This window comes from Mytilus trossulus, chromosome 2, assembly GCF_036588685.1.
Source record: "Mytilus trossulus isolate FHL-02 chromosome 2, PNRI_Mtr1.1.1.hap1, whole genome shotgun sequence".
Classification (NCBI taxonomy): Eukaryota; Metazoa; Mollusca; class Bivalvia; order Mytilida; family Mytilidae; genus Mytilus; species Mytilus trossulus.
In genome coordinates this window covers 58,862,771-58,889,562 of record NC_086374.1, presented here as the reverse complement: position 1 = coordinate 58,889,562, position 26,792 = coordinate 58,862,771, and the positions used below count along the sequence as shown (strand labels likewise).

Below are 26,792 nucleotides of genomic sequence, written 5' to 3'. Positions count from 1 at the left end.
AAACAACAGGTAACTGACTTTATAGTTAATTTATAGACAACGGACAGACAAGCCAGTCTCATCATCCATCCAGCATTTTAGCAGATAGAAAACTATTGTTTTCCATATAAGAGGTCATAATATGCAATATGTTCTTTTTTTTAGTTATTTTATTTGAAAACAGAATCAAAACATGCAGATAGATAGGTTATATATACATAAATTTCATTTTTTACACTTTTCAATTATAAAGTAAACAAATACACTCGTGAAAATAAAATAACAAAATGTCAACAAATCTAATCAATAACAAAACATAACTATTTTGACACATTTTGTGTGTAAAAAACTGGATAAAAATATAAAACATGTAAAATGACTGTCAATTCCGTATTAAAGTGGAAAAAAGGTGCATAAAATATAAATATGTAAATTAATGCCATGTTTCACAATGTATATCCATATTAATCAAATGCAACAATGGAGAATTTAACATGTCTTTCCACAGATCCTTTAAAACAGAAATTATTTAGTAGTAGTATGAATATTATAAATAAAGAAATATATTATTTACACAAATTATCCTATCCTCTATTATCTGGTTATTATCTTATATATCAAGGATTATAAACATTCTCTAAATCAACAATTTATAAAGTTGTTACATAAAAGTAATTATTTTCTTCAAATTACTAACACGAGTAAGCTATCATTAAGAGGCCTGATGGTTTGAAATTACATAAGAGAGCAATGAGAACATATCAATCTTTATACTCCCTAACTTTTTTTAATGACTCAAAACTAAACATGGCTGAAAAGGTAATCAGGTAATAAAAAACATTGCCAGTTTGTCTGAACCTGTCTAAACATCACATTTAGTTCAAATTCCTTAACTAAATTATATGCTTTATGCAGTTATCCAGTTTTTTAGACTGATAATGCTATACTAGGCAATACTAAATATTCATTCTAAATAAACTGCTTATTATACTTTTAATACTATTAATATATTGATTGATTAATTGATTGATTGGTTAATGTTTAATTCATTGATGGAGGAATACCTAGAGAGAACCACCAACCTTGGGTATCAAAATGACAACCCTTGTCAATTAAGATTTTAGTCAAGGGCACCTGCTCCGTGCAGGATTCCAACTCACAACCACAGTACTGACTAGCTAGTGATACATATATTCAACCTTTTAGACCACTCAGCCACTGAGACCCTCTTTAGATACTAAGAATATATAACCTTTCTCATATTCTTCCATTATCCATGATTGGTTCATCATTCAATGAAGTTTTCTAAGACAGGTTCATTACACAATGAAATTATCCATGGTTGGTTCATCATTCAATGAAGTTTTCTAAGACGGGTTCACCACACAATAAAATTTTCCATGACTGGTTCACCATAAAATCAAGTTTTCAGTACTGGTTCATCATATAATGGAATTTTCCATGACTGGTTCATCATACAATGAAATGTTTTATGACTGGTTCATCATACAATGAAATTTTCCAGGACTGGTTCATCATAATTACACGGACATTTTCATGACTGGTTCATTATACAATGGAATTTTCAAGGACTGGCTCATCATAATTACACGGACATTTTCATGACATACAATGAAATTTTCCATGACTGGTTCATCATACAATGAAATGTTTTATGACTGGTTCATTATACAATGAAATTTTCCATGACTGGTTCATCATACAATGAAATGTTTTATGACTGGTTCATTATACAATGAAATTTTCAAGGACTGGCTCATCATGCATGATTCTGTCAAAACCAAACCTTGTCAAGTCAATGGAAGTGTAATCATGATCATAGAATAGTTCACCAATAGCTCTTCCTATAGCAACCGATTGTTGTACACCGTGTCCACTCATACCATTAGCAAACCAAAAATTTCTAAATTTTGGATGAGGTCCAATAATCAGATTCTGATCTACATAGTTATAATCATAATATCCAGCCCAGGCACTCTTTAACTACAAGAAAAAAACATATATAAACATTAAGAGTAATCAAAGACAGCTTTGTTTTTTGTGCCTACCATATTCTCTTAAGAATATTATTTCAGTCTTAAAAGAACAAACTGTGGACATTTATTTTATTAGGTGAAGTTTCAAGAAGCACGGTCAATGATCACCATAAATAAGCCAGTAGCTGCTCAGTGTGGTACATGGTCCACGTAGGTGGCACAAAAATGTACCAATCAGAATCTATGTAACCAAAATGTACCAATCAGAATCTATGTAACCAAAATGTACCAATCAGAATCTATGTAACCAAAATGTAAAGAAATTGACTTCAAATCATTAAAGCTGACATTGTTATCAGATGACCTTTGTTTTGGAAAATTTGTTCGTAATTTGCTAGAAATGGTTAATGGCTGACAAGTAGAATAAATTAACATGAAATAAATCAAGTTTGTACTTTCTTCATTCCTATGTTATCATGGGTTTGACATAAAGCTATACCGATTAAAGTGCATTTGTTAGCATTAACATATATTAGGAATATAATCAAGTCTTATTTGCATAAATGTGAAAAATGTGAAAAATTACTAGGATAATTTCAATGGCTTACCTTAATTTTTTCAAACTGTGGATATCTATATGCTAATTTTGGCCAGATTTTTTCTTCAAAGAAAGTGTAATCTACATCTAAGTTACTTATATCAGGTTCTTTATCCTGCAATCATATACAAAATACAAGTGAAGGTCAAATCTACTACATTAAGTAATGACAAAACTGCTAACAGAGATCTTAATATGTGATGGTCCAAAATTTTGAGAAGAACTATCCCCATTTTTGTAATTTATAAAAGAAATAATAGTAATGATCTGCAACTTTTCTTAAAGACCACCAGAGAATTGTTTTTTTCAGAGAACTCTTATATAATAATTCATGAAAACAAGTATTTCTCTTATTATATTTGTTACATTAAAAGAATTAGTTTTAAATATTTAAATTATTCACGCTAAACACATTAAAACATTCATTATATCTATAAAAGGCACTTTGAAAATAAAGTAACTATCTATAGAAGCAATTTAAGAATTTCAAATACATTTTTATAATACAAATAATCTTTTAACTCCATCCATAGTTCAGAATTTGAAGGGCCTATCCTCATTATCCTGTGTGCCATGTACATGATGTATTTGTTTTCCTATAACAGTTTTCTGAATAATGCATTAAGTTTGACGCTGGTATTTTTGTAAAGAGAATATTGACTAACAGATAACTCATTTTCCTCATTTAATCTTTAGCATAAATAATAAAATAAATCTGTGATAAAAAAGAAAAGTTTTATTATATGTTTAAAGAAGCATTTGATTACAGTTTTCCACAAAAAAAATAATCCCAAGAATAGTACATTTCGTATGTTAAATACAAATAAAAGCTATTTGAGTGCAAATTTTACTGTTCTTTTTTTGATAATGTACTTTTCATAAGGAAATTGACTTTTTATCTTTCGAATAAATCTTTAAAAAAAACTTACGGAATTCGGCTATAAAAAGTGATTGTATAAAAGTTTGAGCACAATAAATATAGGCAGAACCAGTTTAATAAAGGCTTCAATAAACTTTAATGGCCATGGGAAATGAAGTTATAAAAACCCCACCCACATGAATGCAAAAGCTGAATTTGTACTTTGACTGCCAGTTGGATTATGATTTAATTTGTGATATGATTAAATAGAAGAGGTTGTGATTTAAGCAAATTCAGGATTAAAAACATAAGAAAGGTGCAGAATGTAACATGTTTTACAGGAGAATAATGTGGTCAAAAAGGTCTAATTGAAGTTACACAATGGAATAAAACTCAGAAATGATAAAACAAAATAATATAACATTTAAAACATAACAAATTGGAACAACAGGCATATAAAATATTTATTGCATACATTAAACTATCTTTTTTTCAAATTCTGTTTCTTTTTTAATTGGTTTAAAGTCAATAACACTAAATATTTGTGTGGAATATTTCAAATAATTTATGTAACAAGTATCCCTTCTGTCCCTCATCAACTCTAAAATGGAAATTCTTACTGATTTACATTTGATACTTTCAAAAGTGTAATAATTCTACTCATTGCTCTCTATAAAGCTACAGTGAGAGGCGTTTTGACAAGACTGCACCTACACTCTGGAACAATTTGACATCATCCTAGCAGAGTGTATATTCTTATGATGTTAAAAAAGCAACTCAAGGCTAATTTTGAACTGCTTTAAAGGATTTCTGGAAGATTTTATATACTTATAATTGACTGCATTAGTTTTAGACTGTTTTGTATATTTAATGGTACATGCATTTTTCATTTTTTATTCCTTTTATTTATATTTTTTTTTAGTATCATATATACTTTTATATGCTTGTTTGATTCTTTTAAGTTAGTGCTTTGTAATTTATGTTTTATGGTTTTTTTGTATTTTATTTATTTTTAAATGTGAAGAGCTTTGAGTGCTTGTTGTTATCATATAATGCACTCAATAAATATTGTATTTATTATTATTATTAAATCTACTAATATTTCAATGCATCTTGGATTAATGATTTTTTTTTAGATACTGCTTCTTTAAATAAGAAATGCCAAACATAACCCTCTGATATGTAATCTTTAACCGTTACTATATATTTTTAATGCAAAGTAAGCAAAATAGAAGCAACAAGCTAAAATTAAAAAGAATTACTGAGGGTCTCACATATCAAATAAAGTAGCTTTTGATTAACCTGTGTACATTTTTCCTTTTTCTAAAGACAAGAAACACTTTATAAAAAAAAGCCTTATTGCAATAAAACATTTGAAATGATAAAAAAAAAAATCAACAAAGAACTTTTCAATAAAGATATATTTCTAAGAATTTTTGTACACACTGTAAGCCAAAGTTTTAAGAATAATGTGCAATTTGTGTACCTCTAAACAGGAGAACCATGTGATTAAATAACATAGCATTGCTAATTAATTTGTATTGCTGTTGCTAGAAATGATATACCAGAAACTATTCTTCTCTTAACCAACATTTTTGCAAGTGGTCACTTGTGTTTATAAGGTTACAAAATCTTGAACTCATAGAATTGATATATAAATTGCACAGACATAGCTCAGGTAAAGTCAATTTGCTGTTTCACAATCTTATGTATTCTGAGTTATATTTTCAAAAACGTATACTTAAATGTTATGATTGGTTAAAAACTTGCTTAGCAATGGAAATTTCACCAATGACATAACGTTATTTCATTTTGGTGTATGAAAACAATGAGAATACACATTTTTGATATTCCTTTTGAATCTGAAAAGTGAATTCAACATGCAGTTATCATATCAACATCTACAAAAAAATCTAAGTTGACATCTTGTAAAAAATTGGGTAACAGATGAATTGATTCTGATTTAACATTTTTTTTAAATGTATTAAAACACATGTATGAAAAACAATAGGCCTTAACCATAAATACAAGCAAATTGTGTCAACAAAATATTAAAGAACTGGAACAGTTGAACTGTGTGTTACCTCTGACTTGAAACCCTAGAAAATTCAACGATTTGATTCATTTGTTTATCTTGTTTGTTTATATATATACATATATATCATAAATTCATTAAGCAATTACAAACATCATAATGTATGTCAGAAGTACTTGGTTGCATATTTTTAAATATTTTGTATAAATCATACCCCCTTCAAAACATTCCCTAGAAATCATTTTCAATTTAGACTTTCATGAAAATTTGTCTAAAGACACCTTAATAAATACATACATGTATTAAGAAAAAGCACTACAGCTTAGAGATTACTATCACACCAAGGGATTAATTTTCAAATAAATAAAATGTGTTAGTCCATTTGATGTATACATGTTAGTCTTGTATTTTTTTAATTTTAGTTTCTTGTGTACAATTTGGAAATTAGTATGGCGTTCATTACACTGAACTAGTATATATTTGTGTAGGGGCCAGCTGAAGGAAGCCTCCGGGTGTGGGAATTTCTCGCTACATTGAAGACCTGTTGGTGACCTTCTGCTGTTATTATTGTTTTTTATATGATCTGGTTGTTGTCTCTTTGACACATTCCCCATTTCCATTCTCAATTTTATGGAAACTTACTAAAAGAAAGATTGCTGATAGTGAGGATTTATTAATAGCTTTCTATCCTCATCCATTCTAATGGATTTATTTAGCTATATTCGTCCATATCCATATTAACTATGAATTAGAGCAAGAGTAATATCAAAAGTGCTTGTAAGCAATGAAGTGTAAAGATTGCTTTAATCTATGAGTGGAAATCAAAATCAAATATTGCATTGTATAATGCATTGGTTGCAGGTGGTTCAATTGTAATTCTGGACAAAGGAAGATAACTCCAATTTTTAAAGATGACTTTAACAATGACATTATTGATATTTTCAAAACCAATATAAGATTACTGCACCTTGCAAAAATTATGTCATTTTGTTGACAAGTACAACATCATTTTGTAACTTAAATATTTGAGCATATATTTCATGATCAAGTCCTGGAAATGTTCATGGATAGGATGTATGAAATGTTATGATCAATGCACTATATTTTGTGTATCTCAAAAGTCGTGATAAACCTTAAGTTGGAATAATTACAGATCAAGTCAGTAACATAAGGTTTTGATTGAATTTTGATGCAATCTTCACCCAAAAATTATAATTATAGTTACCTCTTCAGGGGACAATCCACATATATAACATCCACCTAGACCTTCTCTTCTGAAATAGACTCCATTTGTGTCTACAGTCAGAGGTGCTTCTAAGCCTGGACCATTTGGACAGTGAATAACATAGACAAATCTTTTTCTATAAATAAAGTTTTTGAATTAGGATACTGCATACATGTAAGTCTTAATCCTATGAAAAGTTTTATGATATGCAATTCCATTGAAAATATATTAAATCAAATGTAGTTTATATACTCTCAATATATATGCAGTCAATGTGCGCTTAATATAAATCATAAGGTTAAAAAAAGTTATACCATACAAAGGAGCAATAATATATCATTAGATAAAAAAAAGGACAGAATTAAAGATGACCAAACAAAATATAAAAACACATATAACTAAATAACTGAGCTTAATAAACCCCTGAAAAGGCCTTGACTGAATTCCAGAGAAGTATTTTCCAATTTCAGTATTGGTTCCCACATTGCTCATAAAAACAAAGTTACAATCCTAACCTTGGTTCCACAGGAAGAGGAACAGATAAGCCACCTTGCCCTGATCCAATTCCTGCCATTTCTGCTATCTCTCCAGCCCATGGTCCTGCACAGTTTATGACCAATGAAAAGTGCATCTGATGAAGATTTCCCTCCTCATCTTTTATCTAAAACAATGAATAATTAATAAAAAAGACCAATAAACACACTTATTAAGACATACTCAGTTGAAAGGATACTGGGTGAGTCAGCCTTAGAGGTTGTCCCAACTCTTTGAAAAAAAATAGATTTAGAACATCAACAACAGAATGTTCCTTCTAATATATTGGCTTTTTTCAAATGGTAACCTTTACTTTCTTATGTATTGTATTTTGTACTTTTTCATCAAGGATGTATGGTCAACTTGAATTTATCTGCCATAGTTACTCTGTGAATAATAAATTAATGCAAACCCTTTTTTTTTTCTTCATCAAAGATATAACTTGTCAAACAGGTAACTATATTCATCAAGAATATTATACTGCTTCAGTTGTCTCAGAAATAAATGAAAATGTCTTTCCAAGTGTTTCAATTTAAGCCTAGAGAGATAACTGACATAAGGCTAAAAATCATCCCAAGATACTGTTGATAGTGTGTTTTGGCTTCACCTGCTCTTTTTTGTGTATAGATTTTAGCCTACCTTTATATAAGTATGATTTTTAAATACTGTAAATTCAGAAATTATTGTATCAATGTTATTATAATTATTATTATTACAAGGCATTTTTATAGAGCATTATATAAAAATACAATTACTCTAAGCCCTTTACATGTTAAAACAAAAGTACACAAAGTCGTACACACACGAAATTACAAAATTAAAAATATACCGAAATATGTATAAAGCATGCATCAAATCAATTATAACCAGATGCTCCGCAGGGCGTAGCTTTATACGACCGCAGAGGTTGAACCCGGAACGGTTGGGGCAAGTATGGACACAACATTCAAGCTGGATTCAGCTCTAAATTTGGATTGTGATTAAATAGTTGACACAGCATAGGTTTCTGACACAGAATGAATGTGTTCTAATGAAATTAAAATTTTTGTTTTCTCTTAGAGCAATTCACTATGCTGTTGAATATTATTCCTCTCAAAAAAATGTTTGAAGAAATTTTCTTTTTATTTATGAAATTTCAAATGAGAAAATTTAACCTAATTTTTTTAATCACATCCCCCTTTCCCTTATTCCAAAACTAATCTCAATTAAAATTTCTAATGGAGTTTGCAACAATTACTACTCATTTAAATACATCATAAAATATTAAGATGTAAAAAAACTGCTTGTTATCACTGAATGGTAAAGATTATTTTAATTTATCAGTTGGTAGTAAAAAGTGAATATACATTGTATATATAACAAAGATTTAAGTTGATTCTGGACAAAGAAAGATAACTCCAAATAAAAAAAATTCTTACAATTAGATATTTCTTGCTTACTATTCTGGACAAAGAAAGATAACTCTAATTAAAAACAAAATTGCTATTTCACAATATTTTGCAATAAGATATTTCTTGCCATTGCGCAATACTGTGCAATTGAAAAGACTTGCTATTGCACAAAACTTAATATAATAATTTTAGATCCTGATTAGGACCAACTTGAAAACTGGGCCCAGAATCAAAAATCTAAGTACATGTTTGGATTCAGCATATCAAAGAACCCCAAGATTTCAATTTTTGTTAAAATCAAACTAAGTTTAATTTTGGACCCTTTGGACTTTAATGTAGACCAATTTGAAAACAAGACCAAAAATGAGGAATCTACATACACAGTTAGATTTGGCATATCAAAGAACCCCATTTATTCAATTTTTGATGAAATCAAACAAAGTTTAATTTTGGACCCCGATTTGGACCAACTTGAAAACTGGACCGATAATCAAGAATCTAAGTACATTTTTAGATTCAGCATATCAAAGAACCCAACCGATTAATTTTTTGTCAAAATCAAACGAAGTTTAATTTTGGACCCTTTGGACCTTAATGTAGACCAATTTGAAAACGGGACCAAAAGTTAAAAATCTACATACACAGTTAGATTCGGCATATCAATGAACCTCAATTATTCAATTTTGATGAAATCAAACAAAGTTTAATTTTGGACCCTTTGGGCCCCTTATTCCTAAACTATTGGGACGAAAACTCCCAAAATCATTACCAACCTTCCTTTTATGGTCATAAACCTTGTGTTTAAATTTCATAGATTTCTATTTACTTATACTAAAGTTATGGTGCGAAAACCAAGAAAAATGCTTATTTGGGTCCCTTTTTGGCTCTTAATTCCTAAACTGTTGGGACCTTAACTCCCAAAATCAATACCAACCTTCCTTTTGTGGTCATAAACATTGTGTTTAAATTTCATTATTTTCTATTTACTTAAACTAAAGTTATTGTGCGAAAACCAAGAATAATGCTTATTTGGGCCCTTTTTTGGCCCCTAATTCCTACACTATTGAAACCAAAACTCCCAAAATCAATCCCAACCTTTCTTTTGTGGTCATAAACCTTGTGTCAAAATTTCATAGATTTCTATTAACTTAAACTAAAGTTGTAGTGCGAAAACCAAGAAAATGCTTATTTGGGCCCTTTTTGGCCCCTAATTCCTAAAATGTTGGGACCAAAACTCCCAAAATCAATACCAACCTTCCTTTTGTGGTCATAAACCTTGTGATAAAATTTTATAGATTTCTATTCACTTTTACTAAAGTTAGAGTGCGAAAACTAAAAGTATTCGGACGACGACGACGACGACGACGACGACGCCAGTATGATAGCAATATACGACGAAAATTTTTTCAAATTTTGCGGTCCTATAAAAAGTTAAGACTCCAGCAACTTAAAATGACTTACAGCTAATTTCCTAATGCATGTAAAGCAAAACTTTGGTTGGCTTGCTTGCTTCGTTTGTATAATTGTTTATACAAGCTTTGTAAATAAAATTTACATCTTTAACTAATAAGCAATATATAGATGCATAGTTTAACCAGTTTATATATAAATATTTGAATTTAATTGGGTGTATCCTAATGATTGTCCAATATAAAAACAAAGCAAGCAAGCTAACTAAAGTCTTGCTCTACATGCTTTAGGAAATTAGCTGTAAAGGAATTATTAATGAATAAGTAAAAAAAAAAAAAAAAAAAAATTTGTAAAAAAGTTATTAATGCAGAAATGTAAGGTTTGCAATAATAAAACTGGCACTTATAATTACCATGATTACAGTAGTTATTTTCATTCATAAAATTTTTGCAATTACACATTAATTGGAACGGTCAGATCACAAATTTATATGTAAATTAACTATTTGTGAAATACCTACATCAATATTATTGAGAGTTTGGATATCATTTGCGGCTCCAATATGGCTGCCAGGATTATTAGTCTGTTGGAACCCAACCACTTCCCCTTTCACATAGGTGACTTCATTATTAACATTCTTCTGTCTGAATGCTTTCAATAGCAGCCAAGGATCAAACCAACCTTCTCCCTGTGTTCCTACAAATGTATATGTATCTATAATACTAAAATAATTAATATATGACATTGGTGTTGATTAAAAATTACATCATTCTAGGCCCTTTTAGCAGTCTTCACGCTGAGTGGCATACCAGGCAGCCCAGGCTTGTAAAATTGCTCTCAGGTCAACAGAATCTGACTAAAAATTTTCAAAAATTGAGCTCTGGGCCTGCATGGCCTGTAGATTTAACATTGCATAGTAAAGACGGTTTTAGTTTTCCATATAATGAATATTTCCAATGATTAATAAGTTCTGGTTTGAATTCTCTACTGATACCAAAAGATGTCAACTAGTACATACTCTGTAGGTTCCACCCCTGTCAGGTGCACCACCAAACGGTGTATTTGGGATAAGATTTATACAGGGGTCATAATCACACTAGTGTGACACATGAACTTTGTCATTATACAGTGATTAACATCACTAAATTCAATCATTGTCACATAACGTTTCTGGTTAAAGTAAGAAACCAGGATGGGTCCAAACAGAAGATTTTGAAAGAAGAAAAAACTGTGCATCTTATTATCATGATAATCATCACAACTCCATCAGATTATAATTACGAATACTAAAAATCCAGGTTTAAAGTAAACTGTAGGTACTTTAATTCAGTCAGGGATCTGTATTGCAGCAGGTATGTTCTGGTTATTATTGAGTTAATATAATGTTTGATACATACAATTCAAACAAGATTGAGACACAGTAAGAAACTTTGTGTGCACCTTTATCATGTTCATATTAAAATTTCTTATACACATTTATAGGGAAAAAATACTAATTGTAAGTATCAGACTCAAATGATCCATAAAACATATAATGCCTATACGTGCTACATGTACATTCTTTGCTGACCAAAAACACTTAAGCTTACATGTAATAAGACAAACAATTTTTCAAAACTTTATCATTATCATCACAATTTTAGGCAGCAGTGAACATAATTATTTCTAAATTTACAGTATGATGAAATATTTGTATTTACCATGTTCACAGTAAAAATAAATAATACATACCATATGATGCCATTTCTATACCCTCTAAGTTTACCCATGGAAATTTTTGTGATATTTTCTCTCTTGACAGCAGTTCTATTTTGGCACCTAGTTCTCTGTAAAAAAACAAGTAATATAATATTCATAGCTACTTGGGTATAGATGCGTATTAGTTTCTCCATAGGTGGTAATGGTAACGTTTTCTTCTGTTGCTCAGTCCATATCGTTAACTTGGATATGTGTGATGGCTCGTTTCGAAGCTGAGACATTTTGACATATTTGGTTAAATTTTCGGGATACAAAGTGAGATAACTTTTTCCGTAAATTAGCAAACCCCGAGTATCCTTTTGTGAAGTGGCTTTTCATGGTAAAAAACCCATTATTACAATACGTTCATTGAAAATTTAATACTTTGAACACATTTAATAGCTCCATAGATTTTACACATTTATTCTGTGTTCCCCTACTTTCTAAATTAATTCAAATGGTTAACCTCAGTCACTTGTTTAATATAGAAAAGTGTCAAATATCACTACACAGAGAATTTTTGTTCACACGTGACTTTTGAGTTCCTCATTTCAAGGCGCATTAGGGATATTGTACAATTATTTGAATGAATGAAATTGTATATACTTGTTTGTTTTGTATGTTTTAAATTTAGATCATTTATAGGTTTTGGAGTTTGGCCAGCTAAAGCCTGACTCTGAGTGCTGATTTTGTTGCTGTGTTGGAGACCCATTGGTGGCCTTTGTCAGTTTTTCTGATCTTTGGTCGGGTTGATGACTCTTTAAAACATTCCCCATTCTTATCATTATCTATTTTATAATTAACACTCAATCAGTAATTCTCATGATGTTTTTTTTAATTATTCAAAATTAACAGTCAACCAGATGCTCCGCAGGGCGTAGCTTTATACGACCGCAGAGGTTGAACCCTGAACGGTTGGGGCAAGTATGGACACAACATTCAAGCTGGATTCCGCTCTAAATTTGGATTGTGATTAAATAGTTGACACAGCATAGGTTTCTGACACAGAATGAATGTATTCAAATGAACTTAAAATTTTTGTTTTCTCTTAGAGCAATTCACTATGCTGTTGAATATTAATCCTCTCAGAAAAATGTTTGAAGAAATTTTCTTTTTATTTATGAAATTTCAAATGAGAAAAATTGAACCCAATTTTTTAATCACATCCCCCTTTCCCTTATTCCAAAACTAATTTCAATTAAAATATTCTAATGGAGTTTGCAACAATTACTACTCATTTAAATACATCATAAAATATTAAGATGTAAAAAACTGCTTGTTATCACTGAATGGTAAAGATTATTTAAATTTATCAGTTGGTAGTAAAAAGTGAATATACATTGTATATTGTATATAACAAAGATTTAAGTTGATCCTGGACAAAGAAAGATAACTCCAATTAAAAAAAATTCTTGCAGATATTTCTTGCTTACTATACTGGACAAAGAAAGATAACTCTTAATTAAAAAAAAATTTGCTATTTCACAATATTGTGAAATTAGATATTTCTTGCCATTGCACAATACTGTGCAATTGAAAAGACTTGCTATTGCACAATACTAAATATAATAATTTTAGATCCTAATTTGGATCAACTTTAAAACTGGGCCCATAATCAAAAATCTAAGTACATGTTTAGATTCAGCATATCAAAGAGGCCCAAGAATTTAATTTCTGTTAAAATCAAACTTAGTTTAATTTTGGACCCTTTGCACTTTAATTTAGACCAATTTTAAAACTGGACCAAAAATTAAGAATCTACATACACACACGGTGTATATTCATAACGCTTCCTTTCCGATAGAATCGGCGTTTTTGCTTCCTTTCCGAGTCAGAAAACGCACCCTTTCCGATACTGTACACAGGAAATGATTACATCGATTGAATGGTAGTGTCCTTTTACTCTAATTTACCAATGAAATACTAATATTCTTGAAAGAATTGATAGGTGACGGAACAAAGTACATAAACAAGTATCCAAAATGAGATTTGCTAATGTCTACAATCAATTACAGAAAGCATACGGGTTTACACAACAACAGCGTCGACGAGTACAACAAGTTTATCAAAAATAAAAGTCATGAATGCAAGAACAATTGACCGTTTAACACAATATACAATTAATTAGATTATAAAATAAATTCGGAGTTTTCATTTTGTATATATTGTAAGATTCCTAACCTTTCAATGCATGCAATAACTGCGTTTTTTCTGAGCATCGACCAAAACGCCTCCTTTCAGAGTTTGGAAACGCTTCCTTTAAGATTAAAGTTACTAGGAAACGCATCCTTTCAGATAATTAAAAATGTTTATACCAACGGTCAGACTGTGGATCTGTGGATATATGCAACTAATGTCTAAACATTTTGATGTCTCGGGGCGTATTATTAAAAGTCAAAACGATAGATCTCACACAAGCATTGATCAGCATTGTTGTAAAAATATTTAAAAAAAACATTTGAAGATTGTGGTAAGGGGCGGTACTGAACACGGAAACACGTGAAATAAAAATCGCAAAAGCGTTGCACGAAAAATAAAAATCGGGTAAAACGTAGCACGAGAAATAAAATCGTAAATATCAGGAAAAAGTACCAGAACCGTAATATGAGATTATGCAGCTATTATAAATGGATATGCAAGGTCTTCTAGCTCTTAGTGCCCGCTATACTTGCATCTTATTTAAAAACAAATATTATTCATAGTGATTTGATGGACTTCATTTATACCATACATATTGCAAAAGTAGAATGGTAACAATATACATCACTCTCTATTAGATTACACAAGTTACAGAAGGTATGGTCAGGTATTATAACACACAGTCTTTTTATCAAATGCGGTACATGCACGAGATTGAATAAAGAGCACCGACACGAAACACGGAAAATAAATAAGGGGAAACACGAAGCACGCATATTGAGGCAAACACGAGAAAACGATAAATAAAACGTCAAAACACGAAAATACGTGAAATATTTTTTTTCTCTTCAAATTTGAGCTCTAGTTTCAGATTTTTTAACAAAGCGTCCTTCGTTACCTTGCGCAAAAGAAGCGCCTGTTTCTCCTATTGAAGACCTAGTATATAGTCATTACCTGTGACACCCCTCATTATTTTTCTGTAGAAGCCCTGAAATAGGCCAACCCCCCTGTTTTTTTGACATTTTTTAAATTTTGAGATCTAGTTTCAGATTTTTGAACAGAGCTATGGCCATCGATACCTTGCGCAAAAGAAGCGCCTGTTTCTTCTCTACAAGACCTTTAGTCAAAGCCCGTGACACCCCTCATTATTTTTCTCTAGAAGCTCTGGAATAGGCCGACACAGTTTCTGCATAATTTTGTGTATGTTAGATTAATCAAAAAATGACATCAAAAGTGCTGTATTTTACAAGGTAGTACTAGATAAATTCAGATATGTTTTCTTTTTAAATGTCTGATACATTGTACAGTTGATCTCTCAAATGATATAGTCCCTGCACTGATAAGTTTATAAATTACTTATCATGACGTGAGAGAAAAAAAACAGATATATATATATAAAATACAATAAAACAAAATATAGGTCCACCTCTCATCCTATGTCCGAATATGAAAACTATATGAGTTAGGCCTTTTTCAACTTATTTCTATAACTTCGTTCGTATGTTGTACTGTTACACGACTGTCCCAGGTTAGGGGGGGGGGGGTGTCCCGCTAACATGTTTAACCCCGCCACATTATTTATGTATGTGCCTGTCCCGAGTCAGGAGCCTGTAATTCAGTGGTTGTTGTTTGTTTTTGTGTTACATATTTTTTTTCGTTCCTTTTTTTAATTAAATAATGCCGTTTGTTTTCTCATTTGATTTTTTTATCGGGGACTTTTATATCTGACTATGCGGTATGGGCTTTGATCATTGTTGAAGGCCGTACGGTGACCTATATTTGTTAATGTATGTGTGACTGTCAAGTTGGTCTCTTGTGGAGAGTTGTCTCATTGGCAATCATACCACATCTTCTTTTTATATATACCTGTTGTTCGGGAGAAAAAAATATACAAAGAGCTAAAAGACTATTCTAATATCCTCTATGCAGAAGTCACCAAGGGTAGATACTATAAGTTCTAGTGTTTGCGTATTAAATACACGGCTTTTCAATGTATTAATACTTTCACATTGTTATATGATCTGCATAAATTTAGAAATTATAGAAATTAATGGTTATTCTGTATACAAAGTGTCCATTAGAAAGCTGTCTTTTCTTTATACCACAATCACCATTTCTAAAATTTGTGTTCCAACTGAACAAATTATTTAATAGAAGAGGGTTTGTTTTTGTTTAAATTCCCCTTTTCGTCTTTTCTATTTTTTAGTAATAGCATCCATTTAATTCTTGTTTATAATATGCTTGGGTACCGGAAATAATTTTCAAAGAGAACCACACAAGTCTAGTTGTGGGAAGAATTTAACTCTCATCACATTTATGATACACGAGTCACTTCTTGAGGCTTTGAAATATCCGATTTTTAAGCTTGTCTTTGTGTCTTTCGTTTCCACAAAAAACTGTCGAAAATATGGTTCCTGTAAAAAGAATTATATTGTTTTATTCAATTTAAAAACAGGGCATACCAAAAGTTGTTGTAACTACCTATTGTAATTGTCCCAGCTTAGGTAAAAAAAAACGGAATGAGAAATTTTTCTTTTTTAACTACGATGTTTTGTACAAAGTTCAACTATGTCGTAATTTCAAGGCCGATGGCGAATTCAGAGGTAGGGGCGAATAGGTGGTTCACCATTGGATTGGATAAAATATCGTGTTTAGCATAAAATCGTCAATATTGTTTTAAGTCTCGCTACACTCGGCGATATTATTTTAAATCTATAGAATAACGCCCCTTTCAAAATCCCAGAACCACTCCTAAAGGTAAAAATATATTTGAACTGTGCAGTATATCTGAGGTAGCTATAATGCAGACCTTTGCTGTGCATTATCCAGATTATAGCACAGTAAGAACAAAGAGATTTTACCCCTGTCATGTGTTAAAAACGTTTTTTAACTTTTCGATTAGACCTTCAATGACGAGTCTCCAGATGACGATAGATGGAGGGTTATTTAACGTCCAGTGGCAAGTAGGATGCAAAGTGAAGAGGGATTTTAAATATAAGTTGCAATAGCTTGTTTCCCAAAGCACTATAAATAAATATGTTTAAACTAAAGTAAGTCACGTGCATATTCAGGAAGAAAACATGATAATGAGAAATGAATATGAACCCCGCTTTGTACTAGGCCGTAATTTAAACGTGCTATCTCACAAGGTAACAGTTCGAATAATAGACAAGTCAACTTACGACGAACACATTATTCAGACCCCGGGGGTCGACTAGTCTTTTACTCTCAGAAGCGGATTTAGGGGGCAGGGGGCCCGGGCCCCCATTTTTGAGAATTTTTTTTTGGCTTATATAGGAAATCTCGAAGTGTGACTAGAGCGGGCCCCCTTTTAGGTCAGTCAGTGGGCCCCCACTTATGAAAATTAATAACTATTAAATGCCACGTGATAGGTTTCATTGATAATCTGCCCTTGTTCTTTAAATAATGCCAAAATACAAAGTTGTGCCTAGCAATGTTGCTTATGTAAAAGAAAGGATATGGGAGGTGCAGCCCTCACTGAAAATATGATCATTTACGGTGACATTTTATCATGTTCAATATTAATGAAATGTTGTCTCAATGTTATAAATTTTATATCTTATACTTTTTATATCGTAAAACAATCAGCTAAAGTCGTGCTTATTTCTTAGCCTGTGCGCACGGCTACATTTTTATTTGAAAATAACATTACATTTACGTGAATCTGAAATGAGTCGTTTCCTTAGACTCCGAAAGTAAGCGTTTCCAAAATTGACGCTGGGACTGATGTATCGGAAAGGAAGTGTTTCCTTGATTTTAAAGAAAAAAGAGTTATACGGATGTTTTAGGTTAGCGGGACAAGGAAAAACCATTTGATAAGTTAAAATATAATGAAAAGCTTGCGAATCAATATGCTGTATGCTTTTTAAAATAGTTTCTGAGCAAACAAATGTATATTTTATCTGTCATCGTCAACGACGCTGAGATTGTGGAACTGTTTGAACTGGTTTATATTATTTTCCTAATGAAATCAACTTTGTAAAAATTAAGACAAAACATTCAAATGTTCCGTGAGCTACATATTTTTATTTAACTTACCTCTTGACGGCATTATTATTCATTTTAATATCGTGATCCTGTGCGATGTCGTCATCGAAACTCCGAAAGGAAGCGTTAAAGTATCGGAAAGGAAGCAAAAACGCCGATTCTATCGGAAAGGAAGCGTTATGAATATACACCGTGTACACAGTTAGATTTGGCATATCAAAGAACCCCAATTATTCAATTTTTGATGAAATCAAACAATGTTTAATTTTGGACCTCGATTTGGGCCAACTTGAAAACTGGGCCAATAATCAAAAATCTAAGTACATTTTTAGATTCAGCATATCAAAGAACCCAAAGGTTTCAATTTTTGTTAAAATCAAACTAAGTTTAATTTTGGACCCTTTGGACCTTAATGTAGACCAATTTGAAAACGGGACCAAAAATTAAGAATCTACATACACAGTTAGATTCGGCATATTAAAGAACCCCAATTATTCAATTTTGATGAAATCAAACAAAATTTAATTTTGGACCCTTTGGGCCCCTTTTTCCTTAACTGTTGGGACCAAAACTCCCAAAATCAATACCAACCTTCCTTTAATAGTCATAAACCTTGTGTTTAAATTTCATAGATTTCTATTTACTTATACTAACGCTATGGTGCGAAAACCAAGAAAAATGCTTATTTGGGTCCCTTTTTGGCCCCTAATTCCTAAACTGTTGGGACCGAAACTCCCAAAATCAATACCAACCTTCCTTTTGTGGTCATAAACATTGTGTTTAAATTTCATTGATTTCTATTTACTTTAACTTAAGTTATTGTGCGAAAACCAAGAATAATGCTTATTTGGGCCCTTTTTTGGCCCCTAATTCCTAAACTGTTGAAACCAAAACTCCCAAAATCAATCCCAACCTTTCTTTTGTGGTCATAAACCTTGTGTCAAAATTTCATAGATTTCTATTAACTCAAACTAAAGTTATAGTGCGAAAACCAAGAAAATGCTTATTTGGGCCCTTTTTGGCCCCTAATTCCTAAAATGTTGGGACCAAAACTCCCAAAATCAATACCAGCCTTCCTTTTATGGTCATAAACCTTGTGTTAAAATTTCATAGATTTCTATTCACTTTTACTAAAGTTAGAGTGCGAAAACTAAAAGTATTCGGACGACGACGACGACGACGACGCCAACGTGATAGCAATATACGACGAAAATTTTTTCAAAATTTGCGGTCGTATAAAAAGTGTTCTACAATGATCATCAGTCATTTAGCTTTTCTGACTGATCCCTAAATTCGTGGTTTTACACCTGAAGTACAAATGACCCATAAGTATCAGTTTTGATACCTATGAACATGATAAGGCTTTATTATTTATACAAATTACCTCTGAAATTTAACACATGTTTCCAGATTCTCTGCTTGTTCTTTATTGGCAAGGAACATATAACCCTGGTGATTAAACTGGACATCGGGAGGATCATGGTCTAGAACAGATAACAAAATGTATGAAAAATAAATTTGATGATTAAACTGGACAGCAGGAGGTTCATGATTTAGAACAGATAACAAATAAACTTTTTTTTGTACATAAATAAGGCCACTAGTTTTCTCATTTGAATTGTTTTAGATATGTCATTTCAGGGCCTTTTAAAGCTTACTATGTGGTATGTGCTTTGCTCATTGTTAAAGGCCGTACGGTGATCTATAGTTGGTTATTTCTGTATCAATTGGTCTCTTGTGGAGATTTGTCTCATAGGCAATCATACCGCATCTTCTTTTTTATATTGATGATTACACTTGAATACATGTGTTAACCTTATAAGAACACCAGTAAAGACTAGTAAGAAATATTATCCCAAATTTATATTTTTTTGGCATGATTGTGGATTGTGAAATTATATATATACATATAACACTTTAAAGTAAGTCATATGAGTATTAAAACAAAATAAAACAGCATATTTTTTTAGTCTAAAAAAGTATTTAGCTTTCAGTAATTATGGTAAATCAAAAGAAATAAAAGGTGTATGTACTGCTAACATTTTTATAAATAAATAATTTGCACATTGCAATTGGCATGTCTTGCATTTGTGTTTAATCAATTTTGATAATTTAAATTAAATGCAAATGTTGAAATCAAAATAGCAATACTAAAAGCATGTTTAGCATACAGTACTGTCATGACTGTAAGATATCAAACTAATAAAGTCAATGAACAATGACTGAAGGTACAGACCTGAACAAATAATTTCCCTGTAAACAAGATATGTCAATGCTAATACATTTACAATTGCCTCCCAAATATCATTTACTTATAATTGGTTCTCTTGTCATAATTTTTAAAATGAAACTATGCAAAAGTTTCATAGACCAAAGACCATGACTGAAGAAGAAAGGTCAAATAATCTACATTGAAAAACAAGCTGTGTAAATGCTTACCCAATTGCATACCAAATATCAATATATATTACCATAAGTGATTCCCCTCAACCAATCTAATTTCAAACTTGAACATTCAACCTAGGCAATTGTTTAAAAGTAAAACAGAAAAGTCAACTATGCATAATGGCAAACAATCTTACCAAATATGAAAGATTTCTTGCAGAAAGATTTATAGCTGCTTTCACAATGCAAAGTGTCATAGTGTTACAAGAGAAGTCGGAACTCCCCCCCTTTTTTTTGACAATCAATGCATTTGAATTGGGACATGTAGTTGGAACACACACCCCTCTTTTTAAAATGGCTGGATCTGCCCCTGAAGGCTTCTGTCAATAGTTTCACTGAACATGCTGAATAGAGTCCACACTATTATTGTGCTTTAAACTAGAAAAATATTGGTAAAAGTTCCATAACTCCAACATGAATTGTTAAATGAAAATAACATGATTAAGGTGTAAATTAAAAATATCATTTAAATGTAGGTTGGAAAGTTTTTAAGATTAACTTCATATTAAATCTTTTTGATTGATGTAATTGTGTTACAAGATTAAATAAATGGAGAATCTGTCCATGGGACACAGACGTTGCCCCCTCTTGCATTAAACATGTAAACCAGAGAACTGTAAAAGTGAAGCTTACCAAATTCGAACCTGATGTACATTTTATGGTCATAAGCATTGTGTATAAGGTCAAAGAGACTAATTTTGGGACAGACAGATGAAATAAAGGTTGGACAGCCTGACTGCAGTAACACTTAATGCCCCCTACTTTGTGTCATTCATGTGGAAAATGGAAATAACCTTACATTTTACCAAATACACTGAGGTGTTTGTTACCTGATGTTCATCAAATTCAGTACAAGAATCATATATAATGTTATATAATACAATGCGATGTTCCATAATAATAACTATTTTTTTTACCTAATACACTAAGATGTTCCCTGATGTTTCTTATGAAATCTGTTGTGAACATAGACATCTCAATGTTTTCTCGAAGACTAAATTGGTGGCGTATTCCCCCTGCTGACAACATACTAGAAGCTCTTGTGTACTACAAAAAAGCACCAGAACATTGAATTATTTCATTTCTAAAATGTTGAAGCCAAGCTGAGTAAAAAGATAGTGAAAATTAAGGCAATTACAGTACATTTAACATGATTATTTACAAATGAATGTGATTTGTTGAACTTGATTATATATTTTATTTATAATATCAAACTTATTTATTAATTATTGTCTCATTTTGGATTGACCTATTTTATTTCTCAGACAAAAACTTATTGTGTTTTCTTTTAAGCTAGCTACCTATGTGTACCGTAAATTTGCAAACCTAACCGTACCCCAACTTATTTTACGGACAAAAAAATTTGGCTTTAAAAGCATTATCAAAAGTTGTGAATGTCGCCCTATATCATGTATTATATATATAAATGATAAATACTATAACCATGATAAATAGTCATGATAGTCTATCTGAAATATTTAAAAAATACAATCACTTCAGATATAGCTTTCTGGTAGAAGAAAAACAAATTAAATATACTTTTTTTATTTGCTTATAGCTTAAGTATGAGCTTTCACTTACACCATAATCCCTTTCCACTATTGTAACATTTACACCTTTGGGATTTCTTTGCTTCAACCAGTATGCCACAGAATTTCCAACCAGACCTCCTCCTATGACCAATATATCTGCTTCTCTAGGAACTACATTCCTTGCTTGAGTCACATGACCTGTAGTAAAAGCTCCAGTGATGCTCTTCACCTCTTCTTTTAAAATAATCCATGGGGAGTGGTAGGTACCAGCTGCAGGGGTTTTATACTCTTTCTCAGCAACAACTTTGTTTTCTTTTTCTGGGTCATTTGGATCAGAACTTTTGTCACTCAAGCATCTTATAGATACAGATTTGTTTAGTGAGTTACATCTACATCTCAGTCTAGGTGCATATTTACTAAACATTTCTAGACAGGAACAATAAATCTGAAATAAGAATTAAAGAACATGAAGAATAATACAGATACATTTGTAACTTACTGACAAGAAACTAGATTTGACTTTTATATAAAAGTTCTGTATTTTTAAACTGTTAGAACCATAACCCCAATAACCAATCCCAACCTTCCTTTTTTGGTTATAAACCTTTTGTTTAAGTTTCTAAGATTTCTATATACTAATAATAAAGTTATTGTTAGGAGACAAAATTTATGTCTTTTGACAGTGCTGACCCCGACAATCATGTTTTTCTTGTTGTTTTTAAAAAGACATCATGCTGGTTCTCTAAAGGTGAGCACAGCCTAGAAGGTGTACATGGTCCATATTTAAATTTGTTTTAACCAATATCTAAATTTATTAATTTGTTTTATTAACATGATTAAAGGAAATCGCTGCTACAATAGACGTATTTTATTTTACACTTGTATGCAAATTTGTCCACCATTATGTTATATCACACATGTTCCCGTAAACTTTGACATAATAATTTAAAATTTTTGATGTCACAATTTCAAAGAGATTGTTGCCTGACGTCAAAAGGTGATTCAGAGTCTATCTAAGGTCATTTGGAGGCAAGATACAGCTAAATACCAAAAGTGTAAATATGTTTATGTAGCACTAGTGCTTTGCATTCATGTGCGTTTATCCTCTTTTTATGAAGCACCGAATTGACAAATGTAAGAATACAAAGGTAAGGGCTTTGGATTTTCTATAAAACCATATGTTTAGCATTGAATCAACACAAGGTTATACATTGTATGAGTATATCATTTGATGATAAGTCCGAGATTACTCTGACGTCAGACGGCTGTTTAGCCAGACAAGCTGGGGCCGTGGGACGTCAGAGCTTGTTCCATATATATCAAAAAGTGGATATTTGCCCACCCAAAATAGATGCGCTACTTCCTCGCTTCTGGAGCCGACTGAGGGCCTTGGAATTATATAAATCGGGCATCAATCTCTTCAGTTTTCATTTATCTCTACATTTATGTATGTTTCACCTACCTGCCAAACCTTTAATTTTCTATATTTTAACATTTTTCACAGAGACCCATGATTTCTCCATGTTGCCTTTCATTTTCAAAGATTATCACATGACCACGAGAAAACAGTGCAAATGACCATAATGTAACACCTCGTTCATTTACACTGTACCGTGTAAGTTACCTAAATGTCCGAGAGCTGCCGATTGTTATCGTGGTCGGAACTAAATGCTAGGTACCGATCTCCTGTAAAGGAGGTGAAAAAACGTGGTTGCGTCTAAATGTTATTCATTGATCTCCTACAAAGGAGGTAACAAAATATAAATATTTGCATATTTGAGTCTCGAGGCCACGAAATCTCTCGTAACTTGACATCCATTTGAAAGTGAAAGTCAAAAATGGAGAAATCATGGGTCTCTGTGAAAAATGTTAAAATATAGAAAATTAAAGGTTTGGCAGGTAAGTGAAACATACATAAATGAAGAGATAAATGAAAACTGAAGAGATTGATGCCCGATTTATATAATTCCAAGGCTCTCAGTTGGCTCCAGAAGCGAGGAAGTAGCACATCTATTTTGGGTGGGAAAATATCTACTTTTTGATATGGGACAAGCTCTGATGTCCCACGGCCCCAGCTTGTCTGGATAAACAGCCCTCGGACATCAGAGTAATCTAGGACTATTGATGATCAACACATTTTAATTTTATTAGCATGGTCATCAATGGTATTCATAATTCAAGTGCAAAACGTCAATATGTAACACACTACACATGAGCTAAGGCTTATCAGCCAAAAAATAAAGTAACCTGTTAAGATCCGATCTGTCATGTGTAGTTTGGCTGAAATATTACTATAGCAAAAAGTTCAGGAAAATATATTATTATATAAAACTATGATACCGTCCACCAGAAAGGGGAAAAATGATTTTAACCCCTTAAGTTAACAACTTGCGTGACATGATATAGTTAATGCACTTTTGTGTGAAAATTTACCAGATTAAATTCATTAAGTTTTAAAACAAAAATATTTACATGCTGTTATTCAACTGGCCCTTACAAAATAAACATTGAAATGTTGAGCTAACAGATAGTGGTCAACAAGATACCAGTAATAAAATCGTAAATTCTGCACAACTACGGATAGAAATTGTACAGAATACGTATTCATAAATGTATGGTGCACGGGGGGAAACAATTTTATTAACCATTATATTGATTGGTTGATTGGTTAGTGTTTTTATGCCAACTTCAACTATTTTCGTGGTGTCAGTTTTTATTGGAGTATTTATTTTTGAGTCCAAAATTTTTTAAACATTTGTATTCAGGTTTTTTTCAAGTTCTAAATCCCACGCTATAAGCATGATAAGGTATGTTTATATACATGGGAAAATCTGGATTCAGAAATATATTTTTTTGTCACCTGCTTGAACAGAATAGTTTTTTCATCAAATTTTGGATCACAATATTTTTATTGGAAGAAGCCAAGGATTTGTATAGTAAGACGGTCTAACTATACAAATCCTTGGTAAAGCAAAATTTAATATGCTTTTTCGATAAAAAAAATTAAAAAAATCCAGTGTCATGATCGAGTCCCCTGCATGAGCCATTATATATACTGCACTACTTTTGATAAACGTTTTTAACAAAATTAAGGAATGTTCATGCAAACAAATTGTAAGTTATATGCAATGTCCACACCAGGGACTATAGGTTTGTAAAACAACATAGAAAATATAAGCTCGAAAGAGCTTTTCATACATTTAGTTTCTGACTAAAATTGGTATTTGATCGTTGATCAAATTGGGTGAGATTTTAGGTCAAACATGCAAGTCCCATATGTAGCATCATCTGATCAGAGTTGTCTACGTGTATATCGTTTACAATTTAAAGTAAAAAAAATGAAAAAAATGACTGCAGGACATACATTGTACTATATTTATATTAACTTATGGCGGACAACAAGACTAGTCGCAATCGTGCCAAGCTCGTTAAAATTCTCACAGCAAACTAACAAATCTATTTTTTATTAGTAAGATAAAATCTAAGTATCAATTCCAAATGTTTTAGCATAACTTTACAAAGTAAGATTCCGGCTATCATAGGTAATTAGTGCAATTCCCCCTTTTTTCCCCAAAAATGTCATTATGGCATTAATGACTTATATGGATATGTGTAAAATCTATGTAAAATAAGCAATTAAAACTTGCATCAATTTGACCCCCTCCCCATCCCCCCAAACTATTTGAATTACGTTTTTTTTATTGTTTATTCTACATTGATATTTTGATGTCGTCCCTCTAATACCGGCTTACTGTTTACTGTGTCGATCTTTGGTTCTGATGACTGACGTTTACTTATTTTAATGAATATTTGTATTGTCGTTTGTTGAACGTCCAGTAACAAATATTTCAGGCATCTTTCAACACTAAACACATGAACAATTATTATAATAGATTTACTTTATATATAGCTAGTAAGTACATGCAGAGAATATGGTATTTTCCTTCCATTTACCAGGTCATGTCAAAATAGGTATAAAGCCAAACAAGTGCAAAATTGAAGAGCATTGAGGATCCAAAATTCCAAAGAGTTGTGCCAAATACGGCTAAGGTAATCTATACCTGGAAAAAGAAAATCCTTAGTTTTTCGAAAAATTCAAAGTTTTGTAAACAGGAAATTTATGACAATGACCACATAATTGATATTCATGTCAACACCGAAGTGCAGACTACTGGGCTAATGATACCCTCGGGGACGTCGAAACATGTAAAAAATATTTTTATTTCATACACTAATTCATTTAGATTTAAGCTAAACAGTATAAGCAACACTTCTATTAAACATAATGACATTAAACTTAAAGCAACAACATGCATTACAATAGCACGAGCCCATTCCATTCATAATATTAGATTTTTGAACTTTGGGTAGAATATTTTTGAACTTTGAATGAAAAATGTTTCAACTTTGAATGAATAAAATTGAGAATGGAAATGGGGAATGCGTCAAAAGGACAACAACCCAACCATAGAAAAAACACAACAGCAGAAGATTACCAACAGGTATTCAATGTAGCGAGAAATTCCCGCATTGGAGGCGTCCTTCAGCTGGCCCATTAACAAATATATACTAGTTCAGTGAAAATATGTTTGAACTTTGAATGAAATATGTTTGATCTTTGGCAATTCATTCAATAGTTCGATTTTAGACATTTCCCTATATGCATAAAAGAGAGTGTTGTTTTCTGTTAACTGAAGCAATTATAAATAATATTCAAGAAAATCTGACTGAAAAGTTTAACATGTCTAAAAACGCATTGGTGGACACTTTCATAAATAATTCGACAAGTGTTGAGGCCAAAGACAACTCGAATCAACACTCTATTTTCTGTTTAATTATAAATTATCATTCAGTTCAAGAGCAGGATTTGAAAGATCAGAAACCTTTAGCTTGAACAAGATTA

General features: G+C 31.5%; 1 protein-coding gene across 3 annotated transcripts; it reads right to left on the bottom strand.

The window, feature by feature from the left end:
* Positions 1-304: 304 nt before the first annotated feature.
* LOC134707647 (FAD-dependent oxidoreductase domain-containing protein 1-like) lies at positions 305-24,438 on the bottom strand. Of its 3 annotated transcripts, none has more exons than XM_063567601.1 (11): positions 24,323-24,371; positions 21,939-22,334; positions 21,275-21,404; positions 19,297-19,396; positions 11,760-11,854; positions 10,549-10,724; positions 7,209-7,354; positions 6,694-6,829; positions 5,518-5,532; positions 2,585-2,689; positions 305-1,983 (listed from the first exon to the last, which is right to left on the bottom strand). In XM_063567601.1, exons 2-11 carry the CDS (start codon positions 22,311-22,313, stop codon positions 1,729-1,731), a joined length of 1,533 nt encoding a protein of 510 aa, XP_063423671.1. In that variant the 5' UTR covers positions 22,314-22,334; positions 24,323-24,371; the 3' UTR covers positions 305-1,728. The 3 variants fall into 3 exon arrangements, with proteins under 3 accessions (XP_063423671.1, XP_063423670.1, XP_063423672.1); XM_063567600.1 differs by having other exon boundaries at positions 306-1,983; positions 24,362-24,438; XM_063567602.1 differs by lacking the exon at positions 5,518-5,532 and having other exon boundaries at positions 306-1,983; positions 24,362-24,438.
* Between the last annotated feature and the right edge of the window lie 2,354 nt (positions 24,439-26,792).

Coding starts and splice junctions, on each gene's coding strand:
- LOC134707647 (XM_063567600.1), bottom strand. CDS start 22,313: ATGTTTAGTAAATATGCACCTAGACTGAGATGTAGATGTAACTCACTA. Junction 10,725..11,759: donor TATAGAAATGGCATCATATG/GTATGTATTATT, acceptor ATACATTTGTAG/GAACACAGGGAGAAGGTTGG. Junction 7,355..10,548: donor AAACTCTCAATAATATTGAT/GTAGGTATTTCA, acceptor TCATTGTTTTAG/ATAAAAGATGAGGAGGGAAA.